Raw genomic sequence first — 27,463 nt, 5'->3', positions numbered from 1 at the left:
AATCCTCGAATCGTTTGGAAAAACGTGTTAATGACACGCATATTATATGAGTGGCTGAATACTTAGACAGTGCGGCCCCTGTCTCAGAGCTTACTGGCTCCAGTCGCAACGTGGAACACTACAAATTATTTTCTCATCTTTCCGTTGTCGGGTCTGGTAGTCTAACGTTAAAGCGAATGGCTAGAAATCAAGAGGTCGCGGAATCGAATCCTGACCTTGGGTTTGTCACTTTGCGTTTGAACCAAGCCTTCACTCTCAGTGGTATGAGTCGCCAGAAACGACAGGAGGTTCGGATTTCACGTTAAACTGTAGAAACTGTAGGTCCAATTTCCCCGATTTCATAAGTGAGATTAAGGAACGCAAGTCTCGCAAGAGGCGTTCGTTTGAAAGACTTTCAACAGGCCACGTTCATTTGAAAGACTTTCAGCAGGCCATAAGCCCTATGAAGTAATTATGTAATATTGATGGTGCTGGTGGCCGATGGCCTTGCCGCAGTGGTAACACCGGTTCCCGTCAGATCATCGATATTCAGCGCTGTCGGGCTGGGCTAGCACTTGGCTGGGTGACCGTCCGGTCTGCCGAGCGCTGTTGGCAAGCGGGGTGCACTCAGCCCTTGTGAGGCAAACTGAGAAGCTACTTGATTGAGTAGTAGCGGCTCCGGTCTCGTAAACTGACAGACGGCCGGGAGAGTGGTGTACTGACCTCATAATACCGCTCCATATCCGCATCCAGTGACGCCTGTGCGTTGAGGATGACACGGCGGCCGGTTGGTACTATTTGGCCTTCGAAGGCCTGTTCGGAAAGAGTTAGCTTTAGGTAGTAGTAGTAGTAGTAGTAGTAGTAGTAGTAGTAGTAGTGATTATATTATAGGTACTGCATCATCATTATCATCGGCTTTTAGTTTCTCCTCAGTCTTATTTTCCATATCCAGTCGTTCGAACCAAGTACTCGTGACTTTATGTGAATGCTGACTTGATGGACCGAAGTCCAAAGGCAGTACAGAGCCCAGCATTCTTTTGATAACCAACAGAGGCAAGTGAGGGCCTATCAAACTGCCGCTTTTGCGTGTGGATACACACTTCTGAATTACGTTCTGCTCTTCTGTATTGCTCCTGCTCTAGGACAAACGGCTTTGTGCCTCCCCTTACGGCTACCGTCTACTGGGCTCTTATGTCTTTCTTATTCAGACTTCGTCCTGAAATATCGCTGTTCCTTTGGAATACCTTAACTTTGCCAACCACACATGTCGCGCATAACGCTGATATATGGTAAAACTTCATTATTTCTGAAGACTCACATTGTAACCCGAAACTGTGATAAACACACATTCTTTTCATCGCATTTATAACTTCCAATCGCCACAGACAGCCACTTCCTCTCCACTGCCCACAGCCCACTCTTCGTCCTGTACACCTTTCCCCAACGCTTTCTGCAGGAGGTCCAACATTTCGCCAAAATCTTAACACTTGCATTTTCGGCGGCCGAACACCCCGCATGGGGTCTCCCGGCCAACAATTCCGTTCGATCATTTCATTTCATTTTTCGGTTAGGATGATGGCCAGATCTCCAGCTAACCAGTAGGTTGCCAGTAAGCCAACACATGAAAAACATGTAGTTAAAGTATGTTGTATCAAATGCGGTATTCCGCAGGCGTCTTATACTGCTAGATCAGCACGGCGGCGAAGGAAACTGATAGGACAATGTCCTACACTTAACCTGGTGAGCTTCACTTCCTTCAGTTGCTGTGGCTGGCATGAGGTTTGCAATGCCTGGGTGGTCGGTTTTATTGACTGCAGTTCGTTTTTACCACCGCCGACCGCTCATCTGCCCACTGAGACATGATGTGTGTCCATCAACGAGATGACAGCGTGCAGGGGGGCCGAACACTGAATAACACTGCCTCTTCGACATGTTTCCTTGCGTACTCTGTCGGGTGCATCATTTCCCCACATCCTAACGTGTCCATGCATCCTGCAGAATACCAGCTCTGCCTTTTTTTTGGATCTGCCGTAAAGCGCCTCGTACAGTTAGAATCTTTCGTACTGGATACATTTGTTAAACAGATTGAAAGGTGCTTCCAATTGCGGTGGCTTCTCAGCTGCTCCGTTGCCTTAGTGACTCGGTATACTTCGGCGTGATTATTTTGTAGTTATGGGTTCAAATGGCTCTGAGCTCTGAGCACTATGGGACTTAACTTCTGAAGTCATCAGTCCCCTAGAACTTAGAACTACTTAAACCTAACTAACCTAAGGACATCACACACATCCATGCCCGAGGCAGGATTCGAACTTGCGACAGTAGCGGTCGTGCGGTTCCAGACTGTAGCGCCTAGAACCGCTCGGCCACTCCGGCCGGCTGTAGTTATGGGAAGCCACCTCCGAAGACCCCATTAGGGAAGACAGCTGAACCCCCCCCCCCCCCCCCCCCCTGCGGGTCCGGGGATTAGAATAGGCCCGAGGTATTCCTGCCTGTCGTAAGAGGCGACTAAAAGGAGTCCCTCCCCCTCAAGGGGGTAGTTAGCGCCTGCGTCCGGAGACGGACGGTTCCACGACCTCTATTTGCGGTCATTTTGCTTTTTCACTTCTCGTTTCTTCCTTCCTTTGGTTGGTTCCTTTCTTTGCTCTTCTCCATCTCACTGTCTTCCTTACTCTTTCCCTTGTCTTCTTCTCCTTGCCTTCTCATTGCCTTCTTCTCCTTGCCTTCTCTGGTCTCCGCCTCGGCGTTTGAGACAGTCTGTCCTCTCTCTCCTTCTCTCTCTTCTTTTTCCTCTTCTTCCTTCCTCCCTGTGCGCGCCTGAAGGCCGACCCATGCGTTCGCACGCGTAGCCGGTGACGGGGTAACGCGTAATTCCCCGCCCTGGGTAGACATGTAAGGCACTCACGTACCCCCTGTTTCCCGGGAGGTGTGACCTGAGGTGTAAACATTCACCTAAGGCGGGAGTGCCCTCTGAGGGGGTCCCCACAAGGAAGGAGCGCGCCATCGGAGACGCTGGCAATCATGGGGGTTCTTCCGCAATGGATTTCACTCCATCTCTCTCGACTTCTGCCCAAAAACGGAAACTTGACCAGCCACCAGTGACAAAAGTACTTACCGCCTGCCCCACAGTTCCTCGTCGTTTCTCGATCTGAGGACGGAAAGGATTTTTCCTCTGTCAACCATTTCGTTATCCAGAAGGGCGTAGATGCCATAGCCGGATCTGTCAAATCTTGTACCAGGTTGCGTAACGGTACCTCATTACTAGAAACTGAGAGCGCCTTTCAGGCACAAAAACTGCTTCGGGCCACACTCCTGTACACGTTCCCTGTCCGGGTGGAGGCTCACCGCACTTTGAATTCGTCTTGTGGTATGGTCTATACTCGATCACTTGACTGATTGACTGACGAGGAGATTCAGTCTTTCCTCGCTGAGCAGGGCGTGACGGCTGTCCATAGGGTCATTAAAAAGGTCAACAATGACCTTGTACCGACCCGGACACTTTTCTTGACCTTTGACAGTATTCAGCTGCCGTCGCATATCAAAGCGGGCTACGAGGCTATTTCTGTTCGCCCCTATGTCCCGACACCTACGCGCTGCTACCAGTGTCAGCGTTTTAATCACACTCGCCAGTCTTGTTCCAATGCAGCTAAATGTGTCACTTGCGGCAGGGATGCCCATGAGGGTGACTGTCCACCTCCGTCTCCTCGTTGTGTGAACTGTCGGGGTGACCATGCAGCATCCTCCTGCGACTGTCCCATCTACAAGGAAGAACGCTGTATCCAAGAAATTCGGGTCAAAGAGAAAGTGTCCACCTCGGCTGCTCGCAAGCTATTTGCTAGTAGGAAGCCCGCGCTGCTCCCAGTGGGAAAGTACAGTACTGTCCTCGCCTCTCCTCGAACTACCAGGGAGGTGGCGACGCAGACATGCGATCTGACCTTCGACACCACGGTCGTCCGTTCGGCCAGTGCTAAGATCGCGCGGTCGACGTCTCCTCTTCCTCCCGTCACTCCTCCAACAGAAGCACCTTCATCAGCTTCTGCCAAGACGAAGACCCAGAAATCAGATGCATGGGCCTTCAAGAAGGAACCGTCCCGTGCAGACTTCTTACGTACCTCGCACTCCCAGCCGTCGACCAGTACTTCCACTAAAAGACCTTCCAAGAAGGCTCATAGGAAGCACAGTTCTCCTTCTCCTCCACGGCGCATTTCTTCTCCTACGCCACCCAGCGGTTGCCGCCCCAGGCCGTCATCCGTTTCGCCTGGCCGCACCGCTGGTAGCCGAACATCTGGCCGTTCACCGGCGGAGGAAGCTGCTCCTCCCGGCCATCTTAACGAGATGGCCGATGAACCTATAGAACCGATGGACGATGACTGTCCGCCTACTGATAGCGGCGGCAGTACTCGCTCGAAGCCAGGCCCTCAGCGGCCTTCGAGGTGACCCCTTCATTCATCTTCCTTTTCTTCTCATGATGGCACTTACTCACTGGAATATTCACAGCATTCGCTCCAACCGAGAGGACTTGAAGTTGCTGCTCCGCTTGCACCGTCCGCTCGTCGTAGCCCTCCAGGAAACGAAGCTCCGCCCATGCGATCACATTGCCTTGGCACACTACACCTCTGTGCGTTTTGACCTACCCCCTGTGGTAGGTATTCCGGGTCATGGAAGGGTTATGTTGCTGGTCCGGGATGATATTTACTACGATCCCATCACATTGCACACTGGCCTGCAGGCAGTTGCTGTCAGAATTACTCTCCCCACTTTTACATTTTCTATTTGTACCGTTTACACTCCATCGTCGTCTGCCGTTACCAGGGCAGACTTGATTCAACTTATTGCTCAGCTACCTGCACCATTTTTGTTAACTGGAGACTTCAATGCCCACCATCCCCTTTGGGTCTCTCCAGCATCCTGCCCGAGGGGCTCCCTGTTAGCAGACCTTTTCAACCAGCTCAATCTTGGCTGCCTCAATACTGGAGCCCCTACTTTTCTTTCGGACACATCTCACACCTATTCCCATTTAGACCTCTCTATATGTACTACCCAACTTGCACGCCGGTTTGAGTGGTATGCCCTTTCTGATACATATTCGAGCGACCACTTCCGTGTGTCATCCATCTCCTGCATCATACCCCCTCTTCGTGCTCAGCTAGTTGGAACATCTCCAAAGCCGAATGGGGGCTCTTCTCTTCCAGGGCGACCTTTCAGGATCAAACCTTCACAAGCTGCGATAGTCAGGTCGCACACCTCACGGAAGTCATTCTCACTGCTGCTGAATATTCCATCCCTCACACCACTTCTTCTCCACGTCGCGTACCGGTCCCCTGGTAGACCGCAGCATGTAGAGACGCATTACGTGCTCGTCGACGTGCTTTACGCACCTTTAAACGCCACCCTACAGTGGCGAATTGTATCAATTATAAACGATTACGTGCGCAGTGCCGTTGTATTATTAAAGGAAGCAAGAAAGCCAGCTGGGCTGCTTTCACAAGCACCTTCAACAGTTTTACTACTCCTTCTTCTGTTATCTGGGGTAGCCTGCGCCGTCTATCTGGCACTAAGGTCCACTCACCAGTTTCTGGCTTGACGGTCGCGAATGACGTCCTTGTGGCCCCTGAGGATGTCTCCAATGCCTTCGGCCGCTTTTTCGCTGAGGTTTCGAGCTCCGCTCATTATCACACTGCCTTCCTCCCCCGAAAACAGGAAGAGGAGGCTAGGCCACCTAACTTCGGCTCCTCGAGTCGTGAAAGTTATAATGCCCCTTTCACCATGCGGGAACTCGAAAATGCACTTACCCAGTCACGGTCCTCCGCTCCAGGGCCTGATTCTATTCATATTCAGATGCTGAAGAACCTTTCTCCTGCGGGTGAAGGTTTCCTTCTTCGTACTTATAATCGCATCTGGATTGAGGGACATGTTCCCGCATGCTGGCGCGAGTCTATTGTTGTACCGATTCCTAAGCCGGGGAAGGACAAGCACTTGCCTTCCAGTTATCGACCCATCTCGCTTACCAGCTGTGTCTGTAAGGTGATGGAGCGCATGGTTCACTCTCGTTTGGTTTGGCTGCTCGAATCTCTGCGCCTACTTACCAATGTGCAATGTGGATTTCGTAGGCGCCGCTCTGCTGTTGACCATCTGGTTACCTTGTCAACCTTCATTATGAATAACTTCTTGCGGAAGCGCCCAACCGCGGCTGTGTTCTTTGATTTGGAGAAGGTTTACGACACCTGTTGGAGGGCGGGCATTCTCCGCACCATGCATACATGGGGCCTTCGCGGTCGCCTCCCTCTTTTTATTCGTTTTTTTTAATGGATCGACAGTTCAGGGTACGTGTGGGTTCTGTCCTGTCGGACACCTTTCGCCAGGAGATTGGGGTGCCACAGGGCTCAGTTTTGAGCGTCGCTCTCTTCGCCATAGCGATCAATCCAATAATGGATTGCCTCCCAGCTGATGTATCAGGCTCCCTTTTCTTGGACGGTTTTACCATCTATTGCAGCGCGCAGCGTCCATGCTTCCTGGAGCGCTGTCTTCAGCGTTCTCTTGACCATCTTTACTCCTGGAGTGTCGCCAGTGGCTTCCGGTTTTCTGCCGAGAAGACGGTCTGTATTAACTTCTGGCGCTACAAAGAGTTTCTCCCACCGTCCTTACGACTCGGTCCCGTTGCTCTCCCATTCGTGGAAACAACAAAATTTTTAGGTCTTACATTTGACAGGAAACTTAGCTGGTCTCCACATGTCTTATTTGGCTGCCCGTTGTACCCGTTCTCTAAATGTCCTCCGTGTTCTCAGTGGTATATCGTGGGGAGCGGATCGAACCGTCCGACTTCGCCTATATCGGTCGATCGTCCGCTCCAAGCTGGATTATGGGAGCTTCGTATACTCCTCTGCACGGCCGTCCATCTTACGCCGCCTCAACTCCATACAACATCGGGGTTTACGTCATGCGATCGGAGCATTTTATACTTGTCCCGTCGACAGTCTTCATGCTGAAGCCGGTGAAATGCCACTGCCCTACCGGCGCGATATACTGCTTTGTCGGTATGCCTGTCGGCTACTGTCAATGCTCGACCACCCGTCTTATCGTTCCTTTTTTGACAACTCCCTCGATCATCAATACGGGTTGTATGTCTCTGCCCTGCTTCCCCCTGGAGTTCGCTTTCGTCGCCTCCTTCAACACCTTGATTTTTCACTCCCTGCAACCTTTCGAGTTGGCTCCAGGCTCAGGTTCGCGTTCACCTTGACCTCAGCTCGCTCCCAAAGGAGGTTACCCTCGGTTCGGTATACCGCTCCCGTTTTGTCGAACTTCGTTCGAAGTTCATTAATATAACCTTCATTTATACAGATGGCTCTAAGACCAATGACGGGGACGGTTGTTCTTTTATTGTCGGGGCACAAAGTTTCAAATACCGGCTCCATGGCCATTGTTCGGTCTTCACAGCTGAGCTCTTTGCCCTCTACCAGGCTGTTCTTTACATCTGCCGCCACCGACATTCTGCTTATGTCATCTGCTCTGATTCCCTGAGCGCCATCCAGAGCCTCAGTGATCCGTATCCGGTTCACCCTTTCGTGCACCGGATCCAACACTCTCTTCAGCAGCTGGTGGACGACGGTTCTCCGGTTAGCTTTATGTGGGTTCCTGGGCATGTCGGTATCCCTGGGAACGAAGCTGCAGATGCCGCGGCCAAGGCTGCGGTCCTCCAGCCTCGGACAGCTTCTTGTTGTGTCCCTTCATCAGATTGTAGCAGGGTAATTTGTCGGCGCATTTTATCGCTGTGGCATGCCGATTGGGCTGCACTTACGGACAACAAGCTTCGGGACTTGAAACCACTTCCCGCGGCTTGGACGTCGTCCTCACGTCCCTCTCGGCGGGAGGAGGTAGTTTTGGCCCGGTTACGAATTGGACACTGCCGGTTCAGCCATCGCCATCTGCTGACGACGGCGACGGCGCCGTTCTCCCCATGTGGGCACTTGCTGACGGTCCGCCACATTTTAACGTCCTGTCCGGATTTTACTCCACTGCGTCTTGATCTTGGCCTGCCATGTACTCTCGATGCCATTTTAGCGGATGACCCAGGAGCAGCTGCTCGCGTTCTCCATTTTATCAAATTGACCAACCTGTCTAAGGACATTTAATTATGCTGTTTTTTTTTTTAATCCTATGCCTGTCGATCTTTTATCGTGTTTTCCCTTTTAGTTGCTGTTTTAAACTTGTGCCTCGCGGTGCCTTCCTAATGTAGTCTGGGCGCTAGTGACCGTTGAAGTTGTGCGCCCTAAAACCACAAAAAAAAAAAAAAAAACCAGCTGAACCACCGAGTACCTGATGCAGGGTGTTTCAGAAGTGGTGATCAATACTCAGGGATATGAAAGGAATGATCATTTGAACGAAAGTGTCGAGTAAATATGGGCTCTTTAGAGCCTTTTGAACTATGAGCACTTCTTCATCTTCGATACTTTGAAACACAACTCTTCGAATGAACAAGTGCTCATAACTTTCGTGTATGCATTTGAGAGCACATGTTTACTGGACTTTTTTCTGCTTTATTCCATAGAACAACATCGCAAAATATGGAAAGCAAAGAGCTTGCAGTAGAAGGGTTTTGTTTCACAGTATCGAAAATCAAGAATTGCTCATAGCTCTCAAAGTATGCTTTTTAGAACCCTTGTTTACTTGACTTTTTTATTTCGAATGGTCATTCCCGTTGTATCCATGAATATTGACCATTCCTCCTGGGAACACGCTGTATAACGACGAAACCCGAATCGTTAGGCGCCTTCATTGGCGAATTGGATCGTTTCAGTTTTTATCATCTGAGGTTGATAGATTCATTTTTACAGATGTGTTTACCTTTTAGTTCTCCATTGATTACTTACAAGTGTATAAGATTAAGAAACATTAAATTACGTCTCTAACGAGTGTAGATTTTTACACGGAATGTGTATCATAAGTTTGTGGAGCAATGTGTCCCAGACTTGGTGTGACTTAGACCCACATTATGAACAGTGTTTGATCACTGTTCTGTTGTTGAGTAGACACCCAAGCTCCAATAATGGATGCATATTTAAAGGTAATACTATTCAGCAATCTTAAAACTTAATTTCACTGGACAGAGCACAGAAATTAAAAGCACAGAATCGTAAAAATTTAAATTTAGAAACCAACAGTTGGCCCGTCTCAAAATTAGGTACAGTAGTAGTCCTCATTAAAAATGGAGTAATTATTACAAAGTTCAATGTCCTTTCGTCCAGCTGGCTATTAACATCCTGAAAATGTTTCACTCTTACGGGTTTCTTTTTGAGAGGGTAGCTGTAGCGTTTGGTGCACGAGACACCGATACGAGCTCTAGAAGAGCTTGTTGCCCGTTTGGCTGATACTGCAGCTGTTAAACTTGATAAGCCTGCAAGCTTTGAACGTGTTCGACAATTATTTGCACGCAGGTGCCAGTTGTGAATTAACGTAACCGGACGAAATTTTAAACAATGTCTCTAAAACCATGTCACACGGCAGACTGAACACCGTTTGTGAATAGCACTAGCGCAAAACCTTCATGGACCCTCTGGCGGTGAACGGCGCACCTTTCATTTGTCACAGAGTCTCTCTTTATCTCCTCTAAACACCCTTAAGATTTTGTGTAAGTAGTTCCCTTAATCCCTGCATGGATTTTCTGATTATACCCATTTATTATCGTCCTAAAGAATCTTCTTTAGCAGGGCATCGCCAGCTTCTCCCAAACTACTCCATACCGTTACCTGTGCGTTCTTTGTCACCAACAGGAACAGTTACGATAAATTGAATATTTTCAGTCTGGCAGTTCCGCGACACGATACTAATTTGCGCTCGCTCTCTCTCTCTCTCTCTCTCTCTCTCTCTCTCTCTCTCTCTCTCTCATCCTGTCGCCCCACCTTACTCCCCTTTTCTTTTTCTCAGAGGTTATTGTTAGTAGTGTTAAGTATGTTATATGCAGGCCAAAATACTATTCTACTTCCATTGTGGCCCAGGTAAGTTAAAAGGTTGGAAACCCCAGATCTACAACTTTCTTTCGATGTTCAGGATTCTATTTCCCTTTCTACCTAAGTCTCTCCTCAAAACATACGCAGTACTTCAACAGTTCCAGATACTCCAGGACCAGTCACCCCTCCCGATCTGAATATTATTTTTCTGTTACTAGAGAAACTTCAGGTTCCATCCTTCATTATCATAATACTAAATGTTAAATGTTCTCTTTCCAGTTCCTAGTAGCTTGTCTTTTCGATCACATGTGTGAAAATTGTCAGCTTGTTTCCTTTCAACAAAAAAATTGAGCCAAAACAAAGTAGTGTTGTCTCTAGTGACTTCTTCCTGAAGTTCGAACAGTAGATACAATGCGAGCAACAGTTCTAAAACAAAAGGGGCAACCATGAAACGAGTTTCTGCTCTGATTTTATCAAGTGAAAGTAAAATTTAAAATATCCACAGTGGAATGATATTACCCAGAAGAACCAATCTCATACCAGTTGACGATGTTATTTTAATTCTCTAAGATTAATAATAAATCAACGTGGAGTAAAAACGCATCCCATGGCTGTATACAGCGTAGTGTAAAATAGTTGTGAAGGCAACTGAAACGGCAGTGTTAGTTTTGATTGGCCTCTTTCAGTGTAAGACGACGTCGAAATAACTTCAGATACCTTGCTGAAGTTATTTTACTAGCTCACAATGATTGACAGATATTAATTCATAAAGGCTGTTGAATTACAAAATTGGTATCACTAACTTTATCCATTTATGTAACGTCCAATTGTAACTTAGTCTCTAGTCTCTCGAGCTATAGCTAGGGTCAACTCTCTAATGGCACGCAACATTATTATTCCATAATCTTGCTCTAAAACGTCTTAAAAATATTTTAAACCATCAGATTTGTTGCTAACAAAATAAATTCTTCGCTTTCTATATTTTTCAAGACATAATTTGTGGTATTTTTAAAACGTTTCACATCTAATCACTATTTCATAATACAAATTACTTCGAAACATTTTAGTCAAATTAAAACCTCTAGATGGATCTAATGTTTCATTCACTTTAACTACACAATTTATCTGAAAATACTCTAGTATTTACTCCATTTTTCTGCAGTTAATTACGTGTCCAGTATCATGCTGCAATCGGCACTTAGACTACAAAACCAGTTTAAGGAGACGTGAACACGTCTGCCGTAACTGCAAATTGATTGCTGTTTCAGGCAACCTATTTGACCTATCATACAAGAGGTAGGCTTGCTTGACATATAACACAAGCTTCACGACGTACTCTCGGCCGCAATGGAAATGCGATCCCAGTAGGATAAAGTATCGCCTCGCTTCACTTGGAGGGGTAACCATCACTGAGCGCTACACTAACTTGATATTCTATTAAAATAGGACCCACTAGTTGTGTAAATAATACAAATATATTGTTCTTTGATATCTGATACTTAACAGCTTTCATCCGAATCTTTGTTTTTATCTGTCTTGAAAATAACTTAGTGGACTTCCGAGCACCCAGCACATGTCAAATTGCTGAAGTTTTCGTTGGAATGACTAGTTTGTTGACGAAACGGTTTCTAATCGCCTGGCGTATAAAAAGTTTCCGATTTTCGTCACCTAATGAACTTCGCGTCACTTAAGACTATTGTTTAGGACAGTGAGAGGTTTTCGTCGCGCCAATTGCATTGTTACACTTCATATATCTACACTAACAAAACTTAGTCTACAAATGAAATGTGTATGTAATGCGGAAGTTCCACACCATAATGTTCGGTGCATTCAAGATGATCTGCAGGGAATGACACAGTGAGCCATTCCCCGCTTCAGTCAAGGCTATTGTTGAGTCAGGGCGCCATGCAGCTGCGGGAGGATGAGTGGCTGGCTGGCCGTGAGGGATAATAAACTGCAGTCAGAGAAGCCGACTGTGTGAACAACGCGCTCCACATACCAGACACTCACAGGACGAAGTGATGCTGACCTCCCTCCTCCAAGTAGGAAACTGTGCCCTAACACAACAAGGCTGCATACTCCGGCTGCCCTAATACAAGGCTTCATACTCCGGCGAGAGGAGTCCCAGACTGTGATGCCTCTGACGTAAAAATCACTACATGCACAGTGAGAGTCTTCCATGTTGTGATGAGAGAGCAAAAGCGGATTTAGATAGACTTCTCCCCTCCACTTCAGTTGATACGACAAGAGTGGGACGTCTTTAAACATGAAAAGTGAAGTTCAGCAAAATTGCAACAACAACGCTGGACATGTACCTGAAACTTCTTGAAATCAGTTGTAATAATTCCTAAAAGTTTTAGGCACAATCACAGTTCGAAACTCGTCCACAATCGGACTTAATTCTGTCAATTAAGTATTTGATGTCTACCAACCATAATATATTCGAACAATTGCACTAAATATATTCACAAAAGTCCAGACTCTTTTAACCCCAGTTCATTTTAAAATAGTATGTGGTACTTCCTGGCAGATTAAAACTGTGCGCCCGACCGAGACTCGAACTCGCCGCGAAAGGCAAAGGTCCCGAGTTCGAGTCTCGGTCGGGCGCACAGTTTTAATCTGCCAGGAACTTTCATATCAGCGCACACTCCGCAGCAGAGTGAAAATCTCATTCTAGTATGTGGTATATTACTACTGGTCGTGTGCTGTCACACAGTGTATCATTACATAAAGCTAAACGTTCAAGCGTTTTCAACAGAATTCATAGTTTCTTTAACCACAGAATAAAATATGTAATTATATAAATTGGAAAAACAGGCCACAAAAAAGGGTATAAGTATTGTGATCTGTGGTGGTTTTCTCCCTGACAAGTGTCCAGACAGCATGCAACAGTAAAACATTGTGTCTTCGCTGATGTCGAGCGCGATGCATTAGGGTTTGAACTTCAAAGGTTGCCACATATGATTCAGGTTTGATAGTGATTCTGTTCGGCATGACGTTCACAAGCAAGTCTTGAATCTGAAAACATAGTATCAATTACCTTTCCTTCTGAAGGAACAGTTTCGAATTTCTTCTTGTTTGGCGAGTTTGCATGATGACATTCCATCTTTGCTTTTTCGTCTCCAGTTCAAAGTGATGCATGCAGATTTCGTCTCCCGTCACAATTCTTGCAAAGAGACCATCTCCAGAATTCTTCTACTGTTCCAAAAGTTCGCTGCACTCTGTCTCCCGTGTTTCTTAATGGTCATCTGTCGACACTTTTCAAAACCCACCTGGCACAGACTACTTAAAACTTCAACTGCTTGTGGTCTGCGCACGCACGCACCCCCCCCCCCCCCTCCCTCCTACACACTCGCACACTCCCACGCTCGCTCGCTCGCTCGCAGACGAACATGAAGTGCAACAGCCATATTTACAGGGTGCTACGGCAGCACGACTTGGCGAAACTGGTGGAATTAAATTTGAATACAATCGGCAAGAATTTTTTAGCCTCTGTGAGTAGCAGAGTTGTTGAACAAAAAAAAATATTGTGCCAGTCTTTAGGAGTGACCTGTGTGTTTCTTGTGTTATTAATTTTACTGCTATTACTACTTTTTCTGTACTAGCGCTACTTCTGCTTCTCCTTTTTCTCGTCCACCTCCTTTTCCTTCTCGCCGCCACCTCCTACTCCCCTTTCTACTTGCCGCCTCCTCCTCCTCCTCCTCCTCCCCCCCCCCTCCCTCTACCTCTACTCTCCTCCTCCTCCTCTTTCTACTCTCCTCCTCCTCCTCTTTCTACTCTCCTCCTCCTCCTCTTTCTACTCTCCTCCTCCTCCTCTTTCTACTCTCCTCCTCCTCCTCTTTCTACTCTCCTCCTCCTCCTCTTTCTACTCTCCTCCTCCTCCTCTTTCTACCCTCCTCCTCCTCCTCCTCCTTCTACTCTTTCTACTCTCCTCCTCCTCCTCCTCCTCCTCCTCCTCCTCCTCCTCCTCTTTCTACTCACTGCTGCCTCCTCCTCCGCCTCCTCCTCCTCCTCCTCCTCCTCCTCCTCCTCCTCCTCCTCCTCCTCCTCCTCCTCCTCCTCTTTCTACTTGCTGCTGCCTCCTCCTCCTCCTTGTCGCCCTCATCCTCTTTTTTCTTGTATTGCTTCTCCTTTCTCTTCTCATGCTACTTCTTACTGTAATGCTACTACTATTTCCACTTGTGCAGGTGAAAGCCCGCATGGCCGCCAGCTCGCTGCCGCCATGTCCACGAGGAGTCGAAGCAGCAGCCTCAGTAAGAGCAGGCTGTGGACGGTGCCCGAGACGGCGCTGCCCATGGAGACCCAACACCAGCAGGACAAACTGTCCTCGGATGAGCACCAGCAGCGGTCGCGCGACCTGCGCAAACAGTACTCGGCCGGGCCGGACCCCGCGTCCGAGCCTGACGAGCAGGAGGTGGACGACAGCGACGGTGGCTACGGCTGGGTCGTCGTCTTCGCAGCGTTCGCCACCAACTTCATAGCGGACGGCGTCACCTTCACGTTCGGCGTGCTCTTCGTGGACCTGCTGCGCGTCTTCGGCGAGGCCAAGAGCCACACGGCGAGCGTGGGCGGCCTCTTCATGGCCATGCCGTTGCTCGCCGGACCCGTGGCCAGCGCGCTCGCCGAGCGCTACGGCTGCAGGGTCGTGAGTACCTCCTCTTTTTGCGCCTTTAGCCGTAGTTGCTGGGTCGATCCGTTGAGGGCCATATGGGAGATGGAATAATTCAAGATGTATAAAAAGGAATCTTCCGATTTGACATGTATATACTCCTGAAACTAATAAACACGTACTGGGTGATCAAAAAGTCAGTATAAATTTGAAAACTTAATAAACCACGGAATAATGTAGATAGAGAAGTACAAATTGACACACATGCTTGGAATGACATGGGGTTTTATTAGAACCAAAAAAATACAAAAGTTCAAAAAATGTCCGACAGATGGTGCTTCATCTGGTCAGAATAGCAATAATTAGCATAACAAAGTAAGACAAAGCAAAGATGATGTTCTTTACAGGAAATGCTCAATATGTCCACCATAATTCTTCGGGAATCGCTGTAGTCGAGGAATAATGTTGTGAACAGCACTGTAAAGCATGTCCGGAGTTATGGTGAGGCATTGGCGTAGTATGTTGTCTTTCAGCATCCCTAGAGATGTCGGTCGATCACGATACACTTGGGACTTCAGGTAACCCCAAAGCCAATAATCGCACGGACTGAGGTCTGAGGACCTGGGAGGCCTAGCATAACGAAAGTGGCGGCTGAGCACACGATCACCACCAAACGCGCGCAAGAGATCTTTCACGCGCCATCTGTCGGACATTTTGCGAACTTTTTTTCTAATAAAACCTCATGTCATTCCAAGCATGTGTGTCAATTTTTACCTCTCTATCTACATTATTCCGTGGTTTATTAAATTTTCAAATTTATACCGACTTTTTGATCATCCTGTACAATGAATTTTGTTTCTTCATGAACAGGAAACTCTCACTTCTTTTTCATACCTTTTCATAGGTGTTCAGTGCGCCCCCTTGTGATGCACAGCGTACGTCAGTGCGATATTCAAATGATTTCCACACTGCTGCGAGCATGTTTTGAATTGCAGCTTCCACAGCTGGTGTTATGTGATGTCTCAATTCATTCATTGCTGCTGGTAACGGAGGCACATAAACATTTTTTCATAAGCCCCCCCTTCCCCAAAGAAATACACACATACAGCCAGGTCCGGTGACTTTGGAGGCTGAATCATTCGGTCCATTGCGACCGATCCATTGTTTGGTAATCCTTTGATCTAAAAATTCCCGCACTTCCATCTGCCAGTGTGTCGGTGCTCCATCCTGTTCTTTGCCGAGAACACTGTTACAGGAAATACATATCTCGATATGCTTGAGAAATTTTTCCCACAGTTGGAGACTAATTCGAACAATTAGTCTCCAACTGTGGGAAAGAAAGTTCTCAAGCATATCGAGATATGCGCTTCCTGTAACAGTGTTCTCGGCAAAGAAAAATGGACCCTCGGCAAAGAAAAATGGACCGTACACCTTTTCCAGTGAAACTGCACAAAACACATTAAGTTTTGGGGAGCCCCTCTCATGTTGTAAAATTTCATGTGGTTATTGCGTACCCCATATTCTCACATTACGACGGTTCATATTTTCATTTAAATGGAATGTTGCCTTGTCACCAAACACAAAGCGTGAAAAAAAAAAACTGTCCTCCTCCATCTTACCAAGAACGAAATTACAGAACTCCACTCGTTGTTGTCACCTTCACGAAGAGCTTGCAGTGGCTGAATTTTGTATGGTTTTATGTGTAAACGTCGACGCGACACACGCCAGACATCGGGGACATGTTGAACTGTCGAGCTGCATGGCAAACGGATTTCTGCGGGCTCCTCGTGAAACTATGGCGGATGCATTCGACGACTGTCAGACACTCGGGGACGGCCCGGTGATTTGCCTTCACACAAACAACCTGTTTCTCGAAATTGTTCATGTCATCGTCTAATGCCCTGTACTGTAAGAGGATCCAAACCATACCTAGTACGTAAGTCACACTGAACAGTTATTACTGCCCCGCACTGAGCAAAACGTAGAACACAAAATGCTTTCTGTTGTCCCAACACCATTTTTAATAGAACTGAAATGGGCGCTCACAGCTGATACCTAGCGGGAACCATGTAAAACTCGAGTGTTTTCTCTTTCCAACAGTACGTTGTTCACGCACATATCTCAAATAACATAATAGTGTAGTTAAGCTTTTTTAAAATCTCTTTTTATAGGCCTTGTACTTCGGTAAATTCACTGCTCAAAATGTTAATCACACCTTGCGATAGTAAAGTTGCCTCTGCTACTAGGGGGTGTCAAAAGCTGGTATCGTATTGTGCTTGCGTGTGCGGATTCCGTAATGTGTGGAATCCAGCGGAGCGAAATCTGTTTTATGTAAGGGTTATTATTTTTTTAACCTCCAATCGGTCGCGAAATTAAAAGCTCAGTGAAAACACAACGAAGCTTTACAAATTTGTTGCACAAGATCTCTAGTATTCCCATCGATCGCGCCACGTTTCACTTTGTTCTGAATGCACACTGAGTGTGTAAAGATGCTTGAAACGTCTCCCGCAAAATGTGAAGTGCCTGCTGAGGGGTTCAGTCTGCTTTCACGAAGGCTACATAACACAACTGTCATCCGTTTCTTTATTCATGACATTTCTCGGCCATACACTGCATGTGCGGAGATGCCCCTCCTGCAGCATTTACTGTGGGAAGCGTGTGATCACCCATTATTCAGCCTGGACTTAGCTCCCTCTGGTTTTCATCTCTCTACTCACACGAACCACTTCCTATGAGGACAGCATTTTTCGCACAGACACTGAGCTGCAGACCTCGTAGGGAATTGTGCGAAAGCACAGGCGGCTGCCTTCTGTCACGACGGTATTCGAAATTTCGTACCGCGCTACGACTAATGTCAAAGTCGGATTAGTGACTGTACAGAGAAGTGGCTGGAAGGTGTAGCTAAACTTCGCAAATAAACATTTTTGATTTTTGCAGCAGTTTCCATCTCGAGGCCGATCGAAAGTTGAGAGGGGAAAAATAGCACTCGTACTAAATTGCAGTTGACTGGGGACTGTACCGTTATCTATTCCTATACCTCTGGGACCTGTCTAACAACGGATACGTCCAAAACTCGGTATACAGCATGTGCAACATCAGCAGAAACCAATAGAAACACAAAGGTCGTTAACGAGTTCACAACTCAAATAAACATAGCTAAGTCAGGATACGACTATATTTTGTTACAATCGTCACACCCAAACTTCAACACACAGATTTGCTTTAAGGATAGCTAAAACAAGCGCGAGCGGAGCGATGTAACTGATACACACCATCTTAGCAGCATTGTGTACCAGTATAATACTGTGTTACGAATTCAGTAGCTCACGAATGTCGATGCCTAAGTCTTGCGCATCCGCTGCTCATGAGTGCCAAAGACAATGTGCCTTTTCCAAGAAGTATCATCTCCATAGTGGCTCACACAACTAATGTTCACGCTAGCCAGAGGCTGGTATCTCCGCCCACACTGCTTAGTCTGTAATGTCATTTTATACTAATTACGGATTTGAAAGTCATTCGTCTTTCCAGATGGGTTGGCGGGAACTGACCCTTTTTGCTAGTGTGTCTTAAATTGAGAAAATGGTTTTCATAGTAAATGGGATACGCGCATTTTAAATGCAGGGCTGTGAATCGTTGACTCAGTTGCTTTGGCGCACTTCCGTATTTTTTAGGCGCGCAAGGCAGGCTTGATCGTTGGCTGGATTAGAGCTGTGGCGATTCGTGAATGAGGTGTTCATTTGAACGACTCTAAATAAAGAATCATAAGAATCGAATCGTGATACGGACGAATCGTCGTTCAAAAGAATCGTAAGAACGATTGTGTGTTTCCGAGTCGTGACGATTCAAAGTTCCAACGATTCATCGATTCTTAGTACGCTATGCTTCGAAGGCAACTTCCGAATCATGCAGAGTCGTGCCGAATGATTACGACCGTCAGATGGCAGTCAAGTGGAGGACGCATGTGAACAAACGAAGTTCGGAACGAACAAACGAAGTTCGGAACGAACAAACGAAGTTCGGAACGAACAAACGAAGTTCGGAACGAACAAACGAAGTTCGGAACGAACAAACGAAGTTCGGAACGAACAAACGAAGTTCGGAACGAACAAACGAAGTTCGGAACGAACAAACGAAGTTCGGAACGAACAAACGAAGTTCGGAACGAACAAACGAAGTTCGGAACGAACAAACGAAGTTCGGAACGAACAAACGAAGTTCGGAACGAACAAACGAAGTTCGGAACGAACAAACGAAGTTCGGAACGAACAAACGAAGTTCGGAACGAACAAACGAAGTTCGGAACGAACAAACGAAGTTCGGAACGAACAAACGAAGTTCGTGGGCCGTAATACTACCCGTGAAAACCAAGCTGACACTTGGCGGTGTCGCCTTCTCGCGTAAATAGTAGTGACAGGGGCAAGTTCTCAGACAAATTAAAAGCAAAATACCTATGCTTTGTATTTAGAAGAAATGAAAGTTGAGCTAAATTTGCCTTGTTGGAGGGCTGTCAGCTGCGTTATGAATTAAAAGGGTGATGTGGACTTGGAAATACATCTTAGCACAGAAAAACATAGGATGATACGAGACAAACCACGTCTGCCTCACTGCTAGATTTTGTTACTATAAAACAGACGTCTGTAGTTAGATACGTTCAAGCCACACAACCAAACTGGCATACCACGTAATTTGGCACCACCTTTCGCACAAATCGGCTCCTCTTTCCTGGCATACTGAAATAAAACGATAGGTGCAATCAAATCAAACGTGACCTTTCATCAATTAAGTCATTAACGTATAAATCGAGAATCACACTTGTAACGTCATATGCATGTTTACTCATAAATAAACTATTTCTGGCATATCTTATCATGAGACAGTTCGATTCTAACCCCCTTGACAATTTGACGTGTCCTGCCATCTGTAAGATACAGAACATTTTGTATTCTGTAAGAATCGTGCCATAGCAGGCTAGAATGAATCGTGAACGAATCGTAGGAATCGATTCGCAATGTGAGATTGAATCGTAGGAATCGAATCGGGAAAAAGAATCGTGTTGCCCAACTCTACTCTGGATGGTCAACAATGGGCGCACGTGCCGCCGCCCTGTCGGCTAAATCCGACGTTTCGCAATCCATCTGCCCTCTCACGAAGGGCTGTTATCACTTCAAAATCGCAGCAGGCCTTATGGCCTCTCATCTGCTCCGGCACCCACTCTCGCGTTATTTATTTAAAGTCATTAATGGTCTCTGTGCATCACCATGGCAGACAGCCTCGGAACCATAATTATCATTATGCTGCATCCATTTAAACCGAACTTACGCCAGTGATGTATGGAAATCAACTGTAATTTGTTAAAATCTCTCTTCCTGTGCGGTTGTTTGACCTATTTTAAAATCGTATAGGAGCTTGTACACCTTTGTCTTCGTTGCTAAAAGAGTAAAACATTGTCGGTAAAACTGGTTATCACTGTTAGCATTCAACCGCGATTCTTATACATATATTTTAACAACGCGTTTCAAGAGACAATGCTCTCATCATCAGGTTGAAAAGTCTGTCATGAAATTAAACGTACTAAAAAGACGAAATACCATCACAAATAGTTGGGTAGTCCATAGAGTAAAACAGAATTAAAAGTATATTGGACTGTGGGTCCTCGTCTTACATTGAACTTGTTGACACAAGTCGATGGCCGTCCCATAGCTACCAAGTATGCTGTCGCACTGCGCCGGCTCGGGAGCTGTTGTGGACTGACGTGCCTAGGTGTTGTGGCAAGGTTACAGCCGTGTGCTTGACGGTAACGCTATGCTATTGGGCGCCTTATTTCCTTATTTCATTGGTCTGCCCTCTTTAGCCTCTCGCACTCCGTCAGTGACATGCTACAAGTTTAAAGTCGCATACCTACCCTAAAATAATTCTAAAAACCCGCTAAAAATCTCATTTCTTTAAAATTATCTTGTGCACGTTGCACGTTGCACGTTGCACGTTGCATCACAAGCTCTGCACTGAATCTTACAAACTCCCGATCTTTCAAACTTATTTCTCTTCTCGCCAATATCGTGCTTAAGGATGTACCTCACTAGGTTATTAGTCTGGAAAGCTATTTTACCATCGTATGGCTTAAAAATATGTACTATCTTTTGTGAGACTGTTCCGTGGTATGGTATCGTGATAATTTTCACTTTCTCTCCATCAGGTTTTTTCTTTCTGCGCTTATTACTTTTCCGTGACAGTTCAAAGGGATCTAACCATCAATGAGTAGTTTCATCTGGATATAAACTGAAGAAACTTAACGATTTTAATCGCGAAATTGGGGCCATCAGCAAGAGTGGTGGTGGTGTATCACTAGCTTCAGGTCTGTGAGAGCGAGATGTTAGAGATCTTAAAGATGATCCTGACCTGACAAAGGAAGCAAGATTGACATAATGTCTAACATTTAAAGTCATCTTGTAGATATCTGCAGTAGATATTTAGCACTGGAATGGACAGAGGTATAATTTATCACTGCTAGAGTCTGTGTTAGATAAAGCTAAAAAAACTCGCATAATGGCAAGGATTGTAGAACATTCACTTTCTCAGAACCCTACTACGGTATCTATGTGCGTTAATGACCTTTAAAGTTGATAAGAATTGTGTAAAATATAATCGGGTGGTTTTGCATTGCAGTTCTACCGAAGAGTTTCAGTAACATGAACAACTAATTATATTATCAAGTTAGATTAAATGAAAGGGCCAACATGATCGGTTGTGTAGCGGAGAATTCCCTGATAGAGAAACGCGTCTACAATGAAATCAGAATGCAAGACAATAGAGCGACCCAGTACTGAGCTATGATTGAAAATAAGGAAGAGAATAAAACTTGTGCTAAAATTGTAACTCTCAAATTATTTTCCAGTTGGAGGGCTTACCTGGCTGTTCCACAACTGCAATGTGAATTTTTTAAAAGTATGCAACGTTCTTGTCGCGAAAGGCTGTAATATAAATACAGAAATGCTGTCTCAAATGAAATGTAAATAGTTTTACTATTCCAATCTCATATTTCGTGATAGGAAGTTAAGTACCAGATCACGGAAACACGTAACCATAGTTACCTTCCCTAGATTCATACTTGGCTGAACAATTGGAGTTGTGATTAACCCTGCTGTTCTGTTCGGGTCTATATGACCCGAAACGAATATGAACGTTATTTTACATTATGTAAATACCAATATATATTTATGAAACTTTGTGACTTTGTCTGAAAATGGATGAGCAGCATGTGTTTTAAAAGGTTTTAAAAAAGTTTAAGAAGTTTGGGCTTCAACTGTAATAGTTGCATATGTAATGTTCGGGTCATAATGACCCGACACAAATATGTTTAGTGTAACTCGTATTTATTTCTAAAATCTGGAAATGGCGAAAATTATTTTTGTTGTGTTGTGTGGGAATAGTGACTGCATCATTCCAACTTACTCTCAACAATCACCTAAAGCTCCATGCGTTCACAACAATGGGCTTGTTTGTTGCTTTCCCCAGGAAATAATAATTGGCAGTTCTCAATAATTGGAATGCTTTGTTTCTGCCCAGTTTGACTTGTGACACCATGGCGATGAGACCATTGAATGATCGTGAGTTGGAAGAAATAGTAAATGCCTCACCAGATGAAGGATCACTTTCTGAGTTTGAAGATCACATCAGCAATGCATCTGAAAGCGAGTGTTCCGATGACAGTTACGACAGTCCACAGCCCATACAAAATAGTGTAGAGACTTTTCTTTCTAAAAATGGGAATATAGAATGGCAGTTGCATCCACCAGCACAACATGGTCGCCTACCAGCTTCGAACATCATCAAGAGTACCCCAGGAGTTACCAGGTATGCAGTCAGCAGAATATCTGATGTAAAATGTTCATTTGAAGCAGTATTTCACACAGCGCTTCAAAATGAAATAATAGAGATGACAAATATTGAAGGGCAGCGAGTTTATGGTGAACAGTGGACAGATATTGATGGTTCTGTTTTCCATGCATACTTAGGACTCTTACTCCTAGCGGGTGTATATCGATCTCATGGGGAGTCTACAAAAAGTTTGTGGGATAAAGATACTGGGCGAAACATATTTCGAGCAACCATGTCTCATGAAACATTCTGTAAGATATCACGTGTCCTGCGATTTGACAAGAAATCTACTAGAGAGGAAAGACGACGTACTGACAAACTTGCCGCAATTCGTAGTATTTGGGAGAAGTGGGTAGAGGTCCTTCCTAAACTGTATAATCCAGGAGAAAATGTTACTGTTGACGAGCAGTTAGTAGCATTTAGAGGTCGCTGTCCATTCAAGCAGTATATCCCAAGTAAACCGGCAAAATATGGGATCAAAATATGGACCATGTGTGACAGCAAAACTTCATACGTACTGAAAGCCCAAATTTATACAGGAAAGGTGAGTGGAGCGGCACCAGAAAGAAATCAGGGAATGAGGGTGGTATCTGATCTCACTTCTGAGTTACGTGGTCAGAATATCACGTGTGACAACTTTTTTACGTCGTACAATTTGGGGCAGCTGCTTCTGAAAAGGAAATTGACTATGTTGGGAACTATACGGAAAAATAAGCCGGAGCTTCCACACAAAATGACCAACAAGGAGGTACACAGCTCTTCATTTTACTTCACAAATGACACTACTGTGGTTAATTATATTCCTAAGAGACACAAGAATGTTGTACTTATGAGCACTCTCCACCATGATGCGGAAATCAGTGACAGGGCTGATAAGAAGCCAAAAATGATTTTGGACTATAATTCAACCAAAGGTGCTGTAGACACGCTTGATCAGTTATTAGGTACATATACATGCAAACGAAAAAGTAATAGGTGGCCAATGATAGTTTTCTACAATATTCTTGATGTTTCTGCTTATAATGCATACGTTTTGTGGATTTCGGTTGACCCTAATTGGAATGCAAGCAAATTGACTAGAAGGAGAATATTCTTGGAGGAACTTGGAAAGTCACTGATAAAAGAACATATTGCATCAAGAACGCATTTCCCAAGAACAGAAGATTCTTTGAGAATGGTCACAAGCATCCAAAACCCGAATGATGTGGGTGGTGTGTCAGAATCGGTAACAACAAGAAAATCTACAAAACGTGCACGCTGTAAGTTCTGTCCATCAAGTAATGACAATAAAACAAACATGGTGTGTGGAAAATGTAGTAAACATATTTGCAAGAAACATGTAACCTACTTGTGTCCACAGTGCAAGCAGTAAGAAAAGAACTGTAGTATTTTATAAGATGATTGTATTGAAAATTCTGTTGTTTCAAATTTATGTGAATACTTGTGCCTAAACTACAATCAGTAAGAAGAGAGGATTCTAAAGTTGTAGTGCTTTCTATGTTGGAATGTAATAAAAAAACTGTAGTGTGTTCTGTACTGTAGTGTGCTCTAAGATGAATATCTGTAATGACAACTGTCTGTTGTTAGAAAATGTCAATACTTACGTCTAAACTGTCAACAATAAGAATAGAAGTATGGAAAAACTGTAGTGCTTTCTAAGTTGAATGCCTGTAATGGAAACTGTCTGTTGTTTCAAATTTATGTGCATATTTAAATGAAAAATATCCCTCAATAAAGTTGTATGCATTGTTATTATTATTATTATTACCATTATTATTATTATTATTATTATTATTATTATTACTAACAAGGTACTGGAATAGAACAACAATGTCGATAGCTAAAACTGTACCAAAATTTATGTTTCTAAAGCATTTTGATATGTCGGGTCATATTGACCCGAACAGTATATATGTCAAGTAAAAGTGAACAGAACAGCAGGGTTAATAATGGGGCAAACTGCCATCCGCTGTATTTTGTATGGTGGCTTATATCAACATCTATTGAAGTACTTGCGACAACATAAATGAACAACACGGAAAACTTATTGTGCTTCTTTACGAGAGTTGGAAGGTAGCAATAATACATTTTTTACTTGAAAATTGATTTCATTTCTTAGCCAACGTACAGCGTGTTTCTGCAGCTAGTGATGAGGGCATGTTCTAAAATTGTTTACTTCACATTTGATGGGTACGATAGAAATGGATAAGCAGTGGTAGTGCCGTGTTTGTCACAACACATAAACAGAACCAGCAACGTGAATGTCATACTGGAAGGCGATGTCCACGTTAGCAAACAATGTTTGTGCCGCAAAGGTAGCGGTTCACCTAAAACATAGACATAATCATGGTTGTAGCTCACCTTGGAGAGTAGCAATTGAACACACGGAAATAGATGACCCAGTCTCACCATTTAAGTGCACTTCCAATGCAGAAACAGCGGTAGGTAATCCATCACATAAAGTAATACGTGAAATACGTTTTTGTGAAAGAACTGTTGGGGGGGAGTAAGGAGCACACCATTGGAGATGCTGGCAATTATGGGGATTCACCCAAACGAGTGCATGAACTCCACTGATGCTACCTCAATCAGATAAACGGAAATAGAATGAGGCCAAAGACACGACGATTCTTCCAGGTGCGCCCTGATTCCCTGTGATCTCATGCACAGGAGGTGGTCAGAACTTTTCTTCAGTGAACCTATTCATCATTCAGAAAGCTGTGGACACAATTACAGGCCCACTAGAGTCCTGCACTCGTTTAGGCAATGCAACTTTGCTTCTAAACAGACAGTGCCTTTTAAGCCCCAAAACTGCTTAAAGCTATGCTCTTCCACAGATATACTGTTCGCTTAGAGGCCCATCGAAAACAGAGTTCTTCACATAGTGTCGTACACACGCGGCTGCTTGGTTTAACTGAGGTAGATATAAAACATTATCTCTGTGATCAGGGCACACTGGCAGTCCATCGGGTTATGAAAAGGGTCGATGCAGAATTCGCGCCTACCCGCAGCCTTTTCATAGTGTTTGATCGAGTGGACCTCCCATTGAAGATCAAGACATACTATGAAGTCATCATTGTCAGACCCTACACACCGAACCCAATGCGTTGCTACCAATGTCAGCGTTATAACCATATTTGCATCTCCTGTGAAAACGCAGAAAAATGTGGCAGGGAGACCGCCCATCTCCTCCTCCTTGTTGCAGCATTTATACTGGCAACTGTGCCGCCTCGTGCCATGAATGCCTTGTATACCTTTATGAGCGAGCGGTGCAAGAGATCTAGGTGAAAGAAAGGGCACCCCTCAATGTTGGTCGTAAAATGTTGTTGTTGTTGTTTTTGTTGTGATCTTCAGTCCTGAGACTGGTTTGATGCAGCTCTCCATACTACACTATCCTGTGTAAGCTTCATCTCCCAGCACCTACTGCAGCCTACATGTGCTACCAACCGGTCCCTTCTTCTAGTCAAGTTGTGCCACAAACTCCTCTTCTCCCCAATCCTATTCAGTACCTCCTCATTAGTTATGTGCTCTACCCATCTAATCTTCAGCATTCTTCTGTAGCACCACATTTCGAAAGCTTCTATTCTCTTCTTGTCCAAACTATTTATCGTCTTTGTTTCACTTCCATACACGGCTACACTCCATACAAATACTTTCAGAAACTACTTCCTGACATTTAAATCTATGCTCGATGTTAACAAATTTCTCTTCTTCAGAAACGCTTTCCTTGCCGTTGCCAGTCTACATTTTATATCCTCTCTACTTCAACCATCATCAGTTATTTTGCTCACCAAATAGGAAAACTCCTTTACTACTTTAAGTGTCTCATTTCCTAATCTAATTCCCTCAGCATAACCTGATTTAATTCGACTACATTCCATAATCCTCGTTTTGCTTTTGTTGATGTTCGTCTTATATCCTCCTTTCAAGAAACCATCCATTCCGTTCAACTGCTCTTCCAAGTCCTTTGCTGTCTCCGACAGAATTACAATGTCATCGGCGAACCTCAAAGTTTTTATTTTTTTCTTCATGGATTTTAATACCTACTCCAAATTTTTCTTTTGTTTCCTTTACTGCTTGCTCAATATACAGATTGAATAACATCGGGGAGAGGCTACAACCCTGTCTCACTCCCTTCCCAACCACTGCTTCCCTTTCATACCCCTCGACTCTTATAACTGCCATCTGCTTTCTGTACAAATTGTAAATAGCCTTTCGCTCTCTGTATTTTATCCCTGCCACCCTCAGAATTTGAAAGAGAGTATTCCAGTCAACATTGTCAAAACCTTTCTCTAAGTCTACAAATGCTAGAAACGTAAAATCTTAGCTAGTCGATAATCTCGCATACCACTATCTGGCAGTTACAGTACTGGTGTTACCATGTTACAGCCCATACAACGGAGACCAGCGACATCCAGCTCAGTGCTACGATTATGAAATCGCCTATTTCTTAAGTAACGTCCTCACTTCTGTCCACTACAGTTGCCCAGCACTCCGAAAAAACCTTCGCCCACACCAGTAAAATCATTTGTGACGCAACCAGAAGAATGGAAATTTAAAAAGAAATACTTCAAAGATTACTCTTTGCGCCCCTCAAGTCAGCAAACGTATTGGTTCATGTCTGACAAACGCAAAGGCACTAAGAAATAGAACAAAGACAGACTTTCTTCCCCTTCGCCAACTTATAGGGCCTCTAAAAAAGACACTACTGACACCTCTGTCTGTTCGACCCCCATTTCAGTGCTGAGAATTATCAACCAATTCTCCACCCTGCAGTCAGCTCGCCGACCCATGGTGGTTTAAGTGCCTCTTAAGAAATAATGGGTTCCTCCGACCTCAGAAACCTTTAGTAGTAGTACGCAGTTAGAATCTGGCACTCAGCAGCCACCAAAGTAACTGCCCCTAATAAGAGAAATACCTGCTGCCATCTAATATGGCTGTTCTCCAATGAAACATCCGTGGCATCAGATCACACCAGGCAGATCTACAGTTGCTATTGCGATCGCACTGCCCAGTTGTTTTATGCCTCCAAGAAACGAAATTACGCCCTCAAGACCGT

The 27,463-nt window shown here is 44.9% G+C and overlaps 1 protein-coding gene across 1 annotated transcript in view; it reads left to right on the top strand.

The window, feature by feature from the left end:
- LOC124595312 (monocarboxylate transporter 13-like) overlaps nt 1-27,463 on the top strand; it is a 137,526-nt gene that overhangs the window by 48,683 nt on the left and 61,380 nt on the right. Inside the window, exon 2 of the mRNA XM_047134011.1 lies at nt 14,108-14,565. Coding sequence (XP_046989967.1) covers nt 14,143-14,565 — 423 coding nt within the window. The 5' untranslated portion in view covers nt 14,108-14,142. The remainder of the gene's footprint in view (nt 1-14,107; nt 14,566-27,463) is intronic.

Source organism: Schistocerca americana, chromosome 2 (assembly GCF_021461395.2).
Source record: "Schistocerca americana isolate TAMUIC-IGC-003095 chromosome 2, iqSchAmer2.1, whole genome shotgun sequence".
In the NCBI taxonomy this organism is placed as follows: domain Eukaryota; kingdom Metazoa; phylum Arthropoda; class Insecta; order Orthoptera; family Acrididae; genus Schistocerca; species Schistocerca americana.
This window is presented reverse-complemented; position numbering and strand designations above follow the sequence as displayed.